At 45.1% G+C, this 13,846-nt stretch overlaps 1 protein-coding gene across 7 annotated transcripts in view; it reads left to right on the forward strand.

Moving 5' to 3' along the window:
* Positions 1-5,151: 5,151 nt before the first annotated feature.
* MCPH1 (microcephalin 1) overlaps positions 5,152-13,846 on the forward strand; it is a 233,323-nt gene continuing 224,628 nt past the window's right edge. For 5 of the 7 annotated variants that reach the window (XM_042848790.2, XM_065587780.1, XM_042848794.2 and 2 more), the window contains exons 1-3: positions 5,152-5,314; positions 5,726-5,791; positions 9,959-10,050. In XM_042848790.2, coding sequence (XP_042704724.2) covers positions 5,296-5,314; positions 5,726-5,791; positions 9,959-10,050 — 177 coding nt within the window. In that variant the 5' untranslated portion in view covers positions 5,152-5,295. The remainder of the gene's footprint in view (positions 5,315-5,725; positions 5,792-9,958; positions 10,051-13,846) is intronic. The other 2 variants (XM_024101555.3, XM_065587781.1) reach the window with 1 other exon arrangement.

The raw sequence follows: 13,846 nt of genomic DNA on the forward strand, positions 1-13,846 counted from the left end.
GTTGCTGAATGAGGATGATGAGATTAGGCTCTGTGTGCAATTCATGTACTAGAAATGAAGTAAAGCTAGCAATGCTAGAGTGCAGTGCTTGTGAAAATTTTACATACTGCATTTTTATTTTTATGTGTAATTTTAGGGGATTTCTTTAATCATCTGTTTGGTAGTCTCAAGTGACAAGATTTAAGATTTTGAGCTGTTGATGGCTGGTTAACACTTAAAGCCTCCGTGAAACCAGCCTTGACTCATCACTGAAGCCTTTACACATGAGACTGAAAACTGGACAGAGTAAATACATTTTCTAAAGTTTTTGGTAAAGTAAGCATTTGTTATATTTACTAGTAATGCCTTTTTTTTTTCATTTTAAATTAATCCTGTAGTTGGAGAAGGGTTTTCTGTTGGTTTTTTTTAGGGCTGCAAATTAATCGTAGTTAACTCACGTGATTAACTCAAAAACATGAATCGTGATTAATTGTACTTATAACAATAAAATACCAATTGGAATGTATTAAATATTTTTGGATGTTTTTCTACATTTTCAATATTGATTTCAATTACAACACAGAATACAGAGTGCACAGTGCTCACTTTATATTATTATTTTTATTTCAAATATATGCACTGTAAAAATTATAAAAGAAACAGTATTTTTCAATTCACCTCATACAAGTACTGAAGTGCAATCTCTTTATCATGAAAGTGTAACTGACAAATGCAGGTGGGTTTTTTTGTTACATAGCTGCATTCAAAACCGAAACAGTCTAAAACTTTAGATCCTACAAGTCCATTCAGTCCTACTTCTTATTCTGCCAATCGCTATGACAAGTTTGTTTACATTGAGGAGAGATACTGCTGCCTGCTTCTTATTTACAATGTCACCTGAAAGTGAGAACAGACGTTCACATGGCACTTTTGTAACCGGCGTTGCAAGATATTTACATGCCAGATATGCTAAACATCCGTATGCCCCTCCCATGTTTTGGCCACTATTCCAGAGGATATGCTTCCATGCTGATGATGATCATTAAAAAAATAATGAGTCAATTAAATTTGTGACTGTACTCCTTGGGGGGAGAATTGTATGTCTCCTGCTCTGTTTTACCTGCATTCTGTATATATTTCATGTTATAACAGTCTCAGATGACAACCCAGCACGTGTTCGTTTTAAGAACACTTTCACAGCAGATTTCACAAAGCGCAAAGAAGGTACCTATGTGAGATTTCTAAAAATAGCTGCAGTACTCGACCCCCGGTTTAAGAATCTGAAGTGCCGTCCAAAATCAGAGAGGGACGAGTGTGGAGCATGCTTTCAGAAGTCTTAAAAGAGCAACACTCCGATGTGGTAACTACAGAATCCAAACCACCAAAAAAGAAAATCAATATTTTGCTGGTGGCATCAGACTCAGATGATGAAAATGAACATGCATCGGTCTTCAGTGCTTTGGATCGTTATCAAGCAGAACCCATCATCAGCATGGAAGCATGTCCTCTGGAATGGTGGTTGAAGCATGAGGGGACATGAATCTTTAGCACATCAGGCACGTAAATATCTTGCAACGCTAGCTACAACAATGCCATGCGAACGCCTGTTCTCACTTTCAGGTGACACTGTAAACAAGAAGCAGGCAGCATTATCTCCTGCAAATTGTAACCATCCTTGTTTGTCTGAGTGATTGTCTGACCAAGAAGTAGGACTGAGTGAACTTGTAGGCTCTAAAGTTTTCCATTGTTTTATTTTTAATGCAGTTTTTTTGTACATAATTCTACATTTGTAAGTTCAACTTTCATGATAAAGAGATTGCACTACAGTGCTTGTATGAGGTGAATTGAAAAATAAATTTCTTTTGGTTTTTACAGTGCAAATATTTTTATAAAAATAAATATAAACTGAGCACTGTACACTTTGTATTCTGTGTTGTAATTGAAATTAATATATTTTAAAATATAGTAAACATCCAAAAATATTTAAAATAAATGGTATTCTATTATTGTTTAACAGTGTGATTAATCACGATTAATTTTTTTAATCACTTGACAGCCCTAGTTTTTTTGTTTTGTTTTTTTTACATTGTAGAATGGGATCACCTTTTTTTCCTCATCTGAATGATAACTTAGTAAATATTTAATAGATTTCATTGCTTATTTTTTCTTGGATTTTGGAATTGTACTTTGTATACACTGACTATATAACTTGCTTATATCAAAATTAATTCACCACTCATTTCTTGGTGGCTCTAATACAGTGGTTCTCAAACTTTTTTGTGTGTGGACCACTTGAAAATTGCTGAAGATCTCAGCGGACCAATTCATGATCTTTCCAAATGTTGTTTGTACTGTTAGCTAACTATTGTAAAGCGCTTTGGATAAAAGCGCTATATAAATAGGGCTACCATACATCTGGATTTCCCCGGACATGTCCGGCTTTTTGCTCTTGCCGTCCGGGGGGGATTTCTAAAAATCTAAAAATGTCCGGGATTTCCCCCCGGTCGGCTATTTATCGACTGAAAAGCGGCTGACAGGGCAGCCGAGCGCCGCACGCATTGGGGCCTCGGCAGCCAAAGCCCCTTCCCGGCTCCCCCCATCCCCTGCAGCCTTAGTACGCCGCCCGGCAGCGCTGGGGGGGCAGGGCTGTGCGCCTGTGAGGGAACGCAGTGGCGGGGCTAGCAGCGGCGGCCAGAGCCCCTCCTCCGCTTCCCTCCTCCTCCACAGCTTCAGCACGCCGCTCGGCAGCGCTTGGGCGGGGCGGTCCTTGGGGCATGGAGCCAGACACCTGCTCTTAGCCGAGCGGCACAGTAAGGGGGCCGGGGAGTTGGAGAAGGGGGGCAGTCAGGGGACAGGGAGCGGGGTGGATGGGTCGGGAGTTCGCGGGGGGCTGTCAGGGGGGTAGGGGTGTGGAGAGGGGTTGGGAGAGTCAGGGACAGGGAGCGGGGGGGTTAGATGGGTCAGGGGGTCTGGGGGGGCTGTCAGGGGGAGGGAGTGGCTAGAGGGTGGGGCTACCCCTCTCCCCGAGTGCCCTCTTTTTTGAAAGTTCAGATATGGTAACCCTAATATAAAAAAACTTAATAATTATTAACGTTCTTTTGTTCTACAAATAAAAGCACACAACTCATATTTTAATATCAGTAGTCCTAACTTTCTAATGCAATGGATGTGCCCTCTCTCACCCAGCACAGCAGCCACAGAGCTTAGGCTGGGAAGGAGGACCGTCTCTCTCCGGCAGCCGCAGCCCTGGAGGTGGGGAAAATCACCTCTTTCTCTGGCTGCCGCAGCCCTGCACATCCCAAATTCCCACCACCCCCTCTTCTCACCCCACTGCCCCCTCCCACTTACCTCCTATTCTCCCAAGGCCACCACCTCACCTTACATGTGCGTCTTCTCCAAGATCCAGGCACCTAATTAGTGGAGCCATGCCTGCGTGGCTCCACTAATTAGGTGAATGGCCCTTCATTCTCTTATGTGCGGCTGCCCAGGCGTGCACCTTAGAGGGAACTATTCGCGGACCACCTGAATGGAACTCGGTCCACGGACCACAGTTTGAGAACCTCTGCTCTAATCAGTTGTATATTTTAGAGAGGCCCAAAATGGAGGCACCTTGGTGTGACACAGGAATCATCCAAATTTTGTTCCTGAAAAAGTCAATGGCAAAATTCTCAAAAATTTCAGTGACAGTTGAACTGGGCCCAGATTCTCCAAATAAGGTCTGGAAAGGAACTGCTAACTGTAGATTTAGAGCCAAATCCTGCAAACACTGATGCATGCACATAATTTTACATGTAAGAATAGACCCACGGATTTCAATGGTGCTATGCACAGGCATAAGTTTTTGCCGGAATTGAGCTTTCATCAAATATTCGTAACAAAATGCAAAATCACAAAGTTCAAGTAATTTTCTTTTTATAATGCTATCCACTTGAAAAAGAACTGTTTCTTCCAAAATTTTGGCCTAAGAATATTTTTCTATCTAACCACACCTATATTGCTGTGAAAATAGCCTATTTGTTGAGTGAAGGTAGCTTTGCATCAAAAACATGCAAGACTAACATTTTTATGTGACAAGTATCAGAGGGGTAGCCGTGTTAGTCTGGATCTGTAAAAAGCAGCAGAGTCCTGTGGCACCTTTAAGACTAACAGATGTATTGGAGCATAAGTTTTCGTGGGTGAATACCCACTTTGTCAGGCACATGTGGGTATTCACCCACGAAAGCTTATGCTCCAAAACATCTGTTAGTCTTAAAGGTGCCACAGGACTCTCTGTTAATTTTTATGTGAAAAAGCTATTTAACCAAAACCTGCACTTATTGCCTCTCCCAGCTGGATGGTAGAATTTGCCCATCACAAAAAGTCCACAAAGTGATATTTTTGGTGGGATGGAGGAATAGATATCACTAGAAAGATCAAATGTCAAAAAATTACATGATAAAGCTTGTGAATACATGTGTGTCCCCCCATAACACTGGACTCAGTGAGGAAAGTGTGCCTGTGTGTCCCAGGGGTGAAAGTAACTGAAAGGACTTACCAGTACGCAGGCCGTGGTCCTAGGGGGCAGGGCCTCAACCGGAAGAGGCGGGCCCTTTAAATCCCCGGGCTCTTTATATCAAGATGTAAAGGACCCGGCGCTCTGGCTGCAGTAGCGGCTTATAGGAGCCCCGGGCCCTTTAAATCACTGCTGGAGCTGTGATGGTAGCTGGGAGCCCCAGGGCTCAGGCGCCGATTTAAAGGGCCCGAGGCTGGGAGCCCGCAGTCCTTTAAATCGCCGCCTGAACCATGGGGCTCCCGGCCACCACCACCACCACGGGGCTCTGGCGGCAATTTAAAGGCCCCGGGGCTCCAGTTGCTGCCCGGAGCCCAGGGCTCTTTTAAATTGCTGGCCTAGGGTAACTGCCCCCCTGCTGGTACAGTGGGCTGTGTATGTTTCTGGGAGATGGATTGTGCACGGGAAGTTTTCAATATTTTGCATCATCCACCCGAGGTGACACAGAAACAAACACAGCACTGACACCCCCCTCACCCGTTCATCACTGGGCTCCCCTGCCTCCCCCTCAGCAATCCCCCCCCAGCACTGGGCCGCCAGAAAACTCCCACTACCGACCCTCCTTCCCCCCCCAGCTCTTTTCAGGCAGCCCCCCCACGCACGAGTCTCCCTTGGGCCAGGGGAGGGGCGGGGCGAGGCGAGCGCAGTGCGCAGGCGCTGTCGGCCGGGCCGGGCCGGGCCGGAAGTGGTTTGAACTGCGGCGGGAGACGGCAGAGCTGATCCGGTCGTAGCGTAGCACTGAGCGCGACCGGCCCCGAGCGGGCAACATGGAGCCTATCCTGGAAGGTACCAAGCCGCCTCGTGGGCCCGTTCGCCAGCGTGTGGGGGCAGCTCCGGAGGCGGGGGGAGGGAGGGAGATAACAGCTGCTGCTCCACGAGGAGGGTAGCTGGGGGGAGTTAGCTCCAGGATGCAGCTCTAGGAGGAGGAGGGTAGCTGGAGAAGGTGTGTGTGTGTGTGTGTGTGTGGGGGGGGGGGGTTAGCAGCTCTACGAGGGGAGGAGGGTGCGGGGGGGGAGTTAGCTCCCGGAGGAGAGGAGGGTAGCTGGGGTGAAGGGGGAGAGAGTTGGCAGCTCTTGGAGGAGAGGAGGGTAGTTCCCCTGGGGGTGGGGAGGTTATTGGTTCCCTTTATATTCCCCATTTTCTGTCCATATTTTCAGGGCTTGCTATTCAGTTTTTTTTTGTCTCTCTCATCAACAGAAGTTGGTCCATTAAAAGATATTACCTCGCCCATCTTGTCTTTGCTAGGACTTTACTTGGAGTTAGGTAACTTAAGAACACACCTTTTCTCCTAGTGAAGATGCCTCCTATGTTGCACCCGTTTGAACTGTTTCTTTCGTCCCACCAGTTTCCCTGCCATTTTCACAGTTTCCTGGCAAACTTGTATTAAAACCCTCTTGTTCTGGCCAACAAGACAGTTGGGCCTTGTTTACATTTGAAAATGTTGTAACTATTCTCTATCAGCAATGTAGCTATGATGAGTGCCTTAAGCAGTAGTGTAGATCAGATGGAGATGTTTTTGCCATCAGATTACAAAAACCTGCTAGGATTGCCAATTTTCTAATCACACAAACCCGAACACCCTAGCCCTGCCCCTTCCCCAAGGCTACGCCCCCCACTCACTCCATTCCCTCTCCCCCACCCTCACTCACTTTCACTGGGCTGGGGAAGGGTGTTTCGCCCCGGAAGCAACCAGCAGGTCCGGCTCTTAGGCGGTGGCGCATCGGCCGGCTCTGCACGCTGATCTCACCTGCAGGCACCGCCTCCGCAGCTTCCATTGGCTGCGGTTCCTGACCAATGGAAGTGCAGAGCCAGTGCTCGGGGCGGGGGCAGCATGTGGAAGGCCGGGGGGGGGGAGGGAGGCCCCCCATGGGACAGGAGCCGGACCTGTTGGCCGCTTCTGGGGCGCAACACGGAGCCAGGACAGGTAGGGACTAGCCTGCATTAGCTTTGCCGACTAGACTTTTAACAGCCGGTTCGGCGGTGCTTACCAGAGCCACGAGGGTCCCTTTTTGACTGGGTGTTCCAGTCGTAAACCGGACATCTGGTCACCCTAAAACCTGCTGTATGGTTTTCATGATGTGGAGAAAATCCCTGAGTTGTGATACATTAACACACCATTGCAAGTACTGGTGCAACTGTACTGTTGCTGGAAAATTGATACATTTTCCAATGTAGGGTCAGGGTGGGAGTTGTTACTCCTGCAGCTGCTCTCTGAGCTGTGTTTGTGGTGACTGGAAGGCACTTCTAGCCTGGTGTAAGTAGGGGAAGGGAAACTGCTACAGTGTTGTGAACACCTCATTTCATGTAAGAGTCCCTTAGACCTTATTTACATGAGCAAAAATAAAATCTCTATTTCAGCAGCTGCCTGCAATGGTGCAGCTTCACTGTTAGCAGCGGTAAAACAATAAGCACTTGTACATAAACACTAGAACATTGTATACCACTATATCATGAAAACTACTGAGTAAGTCTTCATGAAATAGTAAAATTCCCAAACCCTGTCTATACTAGCAGCTGCACCACTTCTAAATACACGTGCTAAGTTTGCTTGTCTAGACATGCTCAGAGATAGTGCCATGACAGTAGAAGCTGAAGTACACCTGGAAGCATAAAGAATAAAAGTATAGAGGATTTGTTGTCACTTCCCTAAAATAGAACATTCACTTGCCAGTTAGGGGCCAATTAGCCTGAATGTCCAACCCTGATAGCATCTGGCCCATAGTGGATGCCACATATAATAGAATCATAGAATATCAGGGTTGGAAGGGACCTCAGGATGTCATCTAGTCCAGTCCCCTGCTCAAAGCAGGACCAATCCCTGACTAAATCATCCCAGCCAGGGCTTTGTCAAGCCTGACCTTAAAAACCTCTAAGGAAGGAGATTCCACCACCGCCCTAGGTAACCCATTCCAGTGCTTAACCACCCTTCTAGTGAAAAAGTTTTTCCTAATATCCAACCTAAACCTCCCCCACTGCAACTTGAGACCATTACTCCTTGTTCAGTCATCTGGTACCACTGAGAACAGTCTAGATCAGGGGCGGGCAAACTTTTTGGCCTGAGGGCCGCATCGGGTTTCCAAAATTGTATGGAGGGATGGTTAGAGGAGGCTGTGCCTCTCCAAACAGCCAGGCGTGGCCCGGCCCCCGCCCCCTGATGGCCCCCCGTGGACCCTTGTCCCATCCACCCCCCCCCCCTGTTCCCTGTCCCCTGACCACCCCATGAACCCCCGCCCGACTGCCACCCGACTGCCTCATCCAACCCCTCCTCTCATTCCTGACTGCCCCCCCCCGGGACCCCTGCCCCATCCAGCCACCCCTTCTCCCTGTCCCCTGATTGCCCCTGGAACCTCTGCCCCTGACTGCCCCCCATCCAACGCCCCTCCTTCCTGACTGCCATCCCGCAACCCCTACCCCCATTCAACCCCCCTGTTCCCTGCCCTCTGACCGCCCTGATCCCTTCCACACCCGCGCCCCCGGACCACCACCCCCGAACTCCCCTGCTCTCTATCCACCCCAACCCCTTACCACGATGCCTGGAGCACTGGTGGCTGGCGGTGCTATAGCTGCGCTGACCGGCTGGAGTCAGCCACACCACCGTGCAGCACAGAGCACCGGGTCAGGCCGGGCTCTGCAGCTGCACTGCCCCAGGAGCTCACAGCCCCGCTGCCAAGAGCATTGAACTGGCGGCGCACTGAGCTGAGGCTGTAGGGGAGGGAGAACAGCAGGGGAGAGGCCAGGGGCTACCGTCCCAGGCCAGGGGCTACCGTCCCAGGCCAGGGGCTACCGTCCCGGGCCAGGAGCTCAGGGGTCGGGCAAGAGGGTCCCGTGGGCCATTGTTTGGCCACCTCTGGTCTAGATCCATCCTCTTTGGAACCCCCTTTCAGGTAGTTGAATGCAGCTATCAAATCTCCCCTCATTCTTCTCTTCTGCAGACTAAATAATAATCCCAGTTCCCTCAGTCTCTCCTCATAAGTCATGTGCTCCAGCCCCCTAATCATTTTTGTTGCCCTCTGCTGGACTCTTTTTTCAATTTTTCCACATCCTTCTTGTAGTGTGGGGCCCAAAACTGGACACAGTACTCCAGATGAGGCCTCACCAATGCCAAATAGAGAGGAATGATCATGTCCCTCGATCTGCTGGCAGGGCTCCTACTTATACAGTCCAAAATGCTGTTAGCCTTCTTGGCAACTAGGGCTCACTGTTGACTCATTCAGCTTCTCATCCACTGTAACCCCTAGGTTCTTTTCTGCAGAACTACTGCCTAGCCACTCGGTCCCTAGTCTGTAGCAGTGCATGGGATTCTTCCGTCCTAAGTGCAGGACTCCGTACTTGTCCTTGTTGAATCTCATCAGATTTCTTTTTGCCCAATCCTCTAATTTGTCTAGGTCCCTCTGTATCCTATCCCTACCCTCCAGCGTATCTACCACTCCTCCCAGTTTAGTGTCCTTGTTGGATATGGACATATAACAAATGTGTCCTTGTTGGATGCTACTGTTGTGGCAAATGATACAACCACTTCCTTTTCTGCAGTATTGGCAAATGGTTGGTTATATTTCAGAATAATTCTTGAGTTTAGCTTGGAACAATTTAGATAAAACATGTAGCTTATCATTATGCTCAACTTGTGGAGCAAGCCTGAGAAAAGGAGGCCAAGGAGAAATTCTTGACACCTTAATTTTTTGGAGGCTAAGGATGGTCTATTGGTAAGGGTGCTAGTCTGGGACCTGGATTCAATTCGCTACAGCTCTGCAGACTACATGTGAAACATTGGGCACATTTCTCAATTTCTCTGTGCCTTTCCTCACCATCAATAAAATGGATGTAATAGTATTTTCCTATCTCATAGGGATGCTGTGAGGATAAATACATTTAAAAAAAAAAGACACTGAGGTGCTCAGATGCCATGTTACTGGGGGACCGTATAAATACCTAAGAACATAAGTTTAAAAAAAGAGATAGAGGTTGATCAGGAAATAAATGCTGGAGACCGTCATGTTTTAAGCCCCATATTTAATATCCATTTAAACTTTGTGATTGGCTTTTTGGCACGTCTGAGATATAAGTCAGACAAAAGCATCTGGGTCATTTGGAAGGCCAGATTTAGCTGTACTGCTCTTACCAGGCTGAACTGGCCAACCATGGCAATGTATTTGCCAAACTTGTCAGTTTCAGTTTTACTAAAATTCTAGCAGCCCTTCTAAACCAGTCTTAAAAAAAAAAAAAAGCCTTCTGTTGCTGATGCATGGTGTTAAGTTTATTAAACACATGTAATTGCTTGTGATAAGCTTACCCACAGTGACACTTCTTGCAGAGTAAGTTACTACTCTGTACGAGTAAGGGTGGCAGAATCTGGTCTTAAGAGACTTGAGCAAGTTTTTTTCAATATACATAGACAAAAGCACATGCTAATACACAGCTTTTGTTCCCCAGGTGTTTCAGCATATGTAGAAGTATGGTCATCCAACAGAACAGAGAATTATTCAAAAACATTTGCACAACAACTTCTGGATATGGGAGCAAAAGTAAGGAAATAATTTTCTTGTAAATGAATCAGGAGGGCAAAGTTCCCTCTTAGACTGTTGCTTGCATATTCTGTTTGTCATGTACGTCTCCTTGTATGTATGGGTTAATGTAGGAGGGATGTTGTAAGAGTCAATACTGCTACCATCACTCAAATTCATGAATGTGTATGGCAGATGGGAAATGTGTTAAGCCCTATTATATAGTAGTATACCAAAAAACACGTTGTTGTGAAGCAGTTAGGCTGGCTAAATACAACATACTTGACACAAACCCACAAAAGCAAGGAAAAGAAAAGCTAAGCTGCTTACCAGGACATATCCAGTACTCTTCCATGAACTTTCACCCACCTTGTCATTGCTACAACTATCATAAATCCCAGACCATGCACCACAGTCTTACCTCTAACCTTGTCAACCCACCATCCTGCCAACATCCCTACTAGTGTGGCACTGCTCTGAAAAGTGACTGTAAAAATAGTATTGGGGGATTTTATGTATGTGTTTCAGTGGTGAATATCTCTAATGTGTTTGGTTTTCAAGTGTAAAAATGTTTAACTCCAGATTTCCCCCTCATTTTTTAGCCATGCTGAGCTTGAACCGGAGGCTAGACATCTATGAGGATATGTCAGAGGGACAGGCTGAGATTTTAGTTTGAACGGAAGGAGACAGGCCTGAAGTAGAAAGGGAAACCTACTGTTTACTCATGTTAGCCCAGCAAAGCCCAGATGCATGGGCTCCGCATCTAAGAGAGTGCGCTCAGTACTATCTTTCATGTGAATCAGAAAAATTGTTTACTAAATTACAATTAGACACCTGTGCAAGTCTATTAAAGGGGTTGGCACATGTCATTGATAGTACGGGCTATGGAATCTCTGTTAACTGGTGATGATGTGAAAGAAGGAAAGATCCCAGCTTGACTCTAAGCTGATGGAACCTTACCTATGACTTCTCTGTTTCAGTCGGCCTACAAAAAGGAGTTCAGGAGAGCTGGCAGTTTCTCAGAGACAACATTAAAGGCACAGTATCAGAGGGGTAGCCGTGTTAGTCTGAATCTGTAAAAAGCAGCAGAGGGTCCTGTGGCACCTTTAAGACTAACAGAAGTGAGGTTCTTACCCACGAAAGCTTATGCTCCCAATACTTCTGTTAGTCTTAAAGATGCCACAGGACCCTCTGTTGCTCAGTAAAGGCACAATAGCAATCTGTCACGATGTCTATTGAGCTGTGACACTCTAAGGGCAAGTCTACACTACAAAATTAAGTCGACTTAAATTATGTTGACGTACAGCCACCTCAGTAATTAAATTGGTTTTTCATGTCTACGCTACTTCTGTTGGTGGTGCTCATCCTCACTAGGAGCCCTTCCATCGATTTAACTGACCATGTGGGGCACTGTGGAGCACTGGGGCTGACAGCTGGAACAGTCAATGCAGTGTCTACGCTGACTCTGCGTCGACCTAACTATGTTGACCTATGATCTATGCCTCTTGCAGAGGTGAAGTTATAAGGTCAGTGCAGTGGGTGACTTACATTGGTGGGAGCAACATTGTAGTGTGGACGCTTACAGAGTTAGGTTGACCTAACTCTGTAGTGTAGACCAGGCCTAATTTTCCCAGACCTGAAGAAGAGCTTTGTGAAAGCTTGTCTCTCTCACCAACAAAAGCTGGTCCAATAAAAGATATTACCTCATTCACTTTGTCTTTCTAATATGCTGGGACCGACATGGCTATAACAACACTGCATAATTTGCACTTGTCTTTATTTTAATTTCATTTTGTTGATTCAGACAGTTTTCCAATGTGTCAAGGTTGGTTTGAATTCTAATTCTGGCCTCCAAAGTGCTGGCAACCCCTCCCAGCTTGGTGTCATCTGTACATTTTATAAGTGCACACTCCATGTTGTTATCCAGGTCATTAAAGAAAATAGTACAGGACCTAGGATAGACCCCAGTTGTATTAATTTAAATGGAAGAAATGGGTTCAAAGAAGTTAACATGACCCTGAAACTCTCCAACATTGAACAGTGTTTTTAAAAGTTCAGGGTTTAATATACAGACTTCAGCCTGCTTAGGACCATGGGAAACCCATTTTTTTTAACTTTGGTTAAAAAAAAGGGAAAAAAAGTTTAAGAATTTGAAATATAAAATGTTAAGGCTTTCATTTTAATCATATCCAATGTTCATTTTCCTTTAGCTATAGAGAATTTTTATAAGGGAAAAAATTGTTTGACAGCCTTTTAGGTGGCATTAAAGATTATAACTGTCCTTTTTGTGCAAAGGAGCAAAAGTTGGTTGAGGTGCTCTGAAGCTGCTTTTGCAGCTTGATTCTGTTTTTTAGAAGACAAAATGACAAAAGAGGGCAGAGGAAAGAATAGCAAAAATAGCAAATGCAGCTTCTGTCTCTGGTGTTGATTTTTATTTGCAATCTCGCTGCTGGAAAAACACAGACACCGCGGTGGTCTTATTAGCCACTCAGAGGCCTGTCAAACTTTTACCAGAATTGAGCTCTTTAAATGCAGTGCCCTAGCTTTCTTTCTGGCCACAGGGTTACAGCAGTGTTAGAAAATATAAAGTCTTGGCCGGACTCTCTTAGTAAACTGAAGGGAAAAAGGATAGAGATAGAAAACAGAAGAAATAAAGTAGGGAAGGAAAAGGACACTTTGGGTGTTGCGAGCAGCCAGTCTCACGTTCCAGTTGGTGTTTGGGATTTAGTCAGGGCTGGAGGAGGTGTCATCTGGGTCCCTCTCTCTGGCCTGGTCTGGTCAGGACAGCTCTTGGGATTAGAATAAAGAAGGCACAGTGGCATCATGCTGGATTCTGGTGTCCCAGGCAGGGTGGATTTGATTTAAATCACTAGTCAGGAAGACTCGATTTAATCATGGATTTCTACATAAAAGTGCATTCTTGTTGTTTGTTATAACCTTAATACGTGTTCTTCACAACTCAGAGATAGATGTAGGCTTCATTTTTAGAAGGTACACACTATACATTTTTAAAGTGATTTATTTTGAAAACTTTTCAGATTAGTTTTACAGCTATATCAGAAAATTAATGATTGTTTGGTTATTTCATTTACCAAAGGTAATTGAAGCAGATATTTATGAAGTCATTGAGAGGTGAACTCTCTCCAATTCAACAGGTTAATCATTAATATTTGGAGGATTTTCTTGCCATGCTGTATTAGGAGGAGAACATCACCAGAAAAGACATTTAAATTGTTTTATTTTAATTAAAACAACAAAGTTATGTATTCTGGATTTTTTCTTCAACAGCAAACATAATATTTTAACAAAACAAACATGAATTTTTGAATTTAGTTTAATTTTAAAAAACTTAAATGTTTGTTTTTTACTAAAATAGTTAAATGAAATATTAAAAAACAAAACAAAATTAAATTGACTATGTCAGCCAGGTCAACATGAGAAACTTAAAATATTGGCTTCTGCAGCTAACTCAGTCATCTTCACCTTCATTTTCCTGTTTGTTCATAATCTGGAAAAGAAAAACAAGCTTTCCTGCTTTTTCAGGTTCCAAACGATTTCTCAATTTGGAATGAATTAGTCCAAAGGAAGAAAATATTCTTTCTACACTGGCAAAAGAAGCAACTGCTGCTAAAAGTGAAATTATAACTTCAGTAGTCTCTGAATCCAAGTGTTTAAGTGACTTCCTCCGGTTCACTGGTGTGACTTTCTTTAAAACATCATCAGCAAACATATATTTCTTGAATGGTTCACCCTTAGCTCTGAAGTTTATTACAATTGGTATTATGGAGGGATGATTGCTGGATGTCCATGTCATAGC

Source organism: Chrysemys picta, chromosome 3 (genome assembly GCF_011386835.1).
Source record: "Chrysemys picta bellii isolate R12L10 chromosome 3, ASM1138683v2, whole genome shotgun sequence".
NCBI lineage: Eukaryota > Metazoa > Chordata > Testudines > Emydidae > Chrysemys > Chrysemys picta.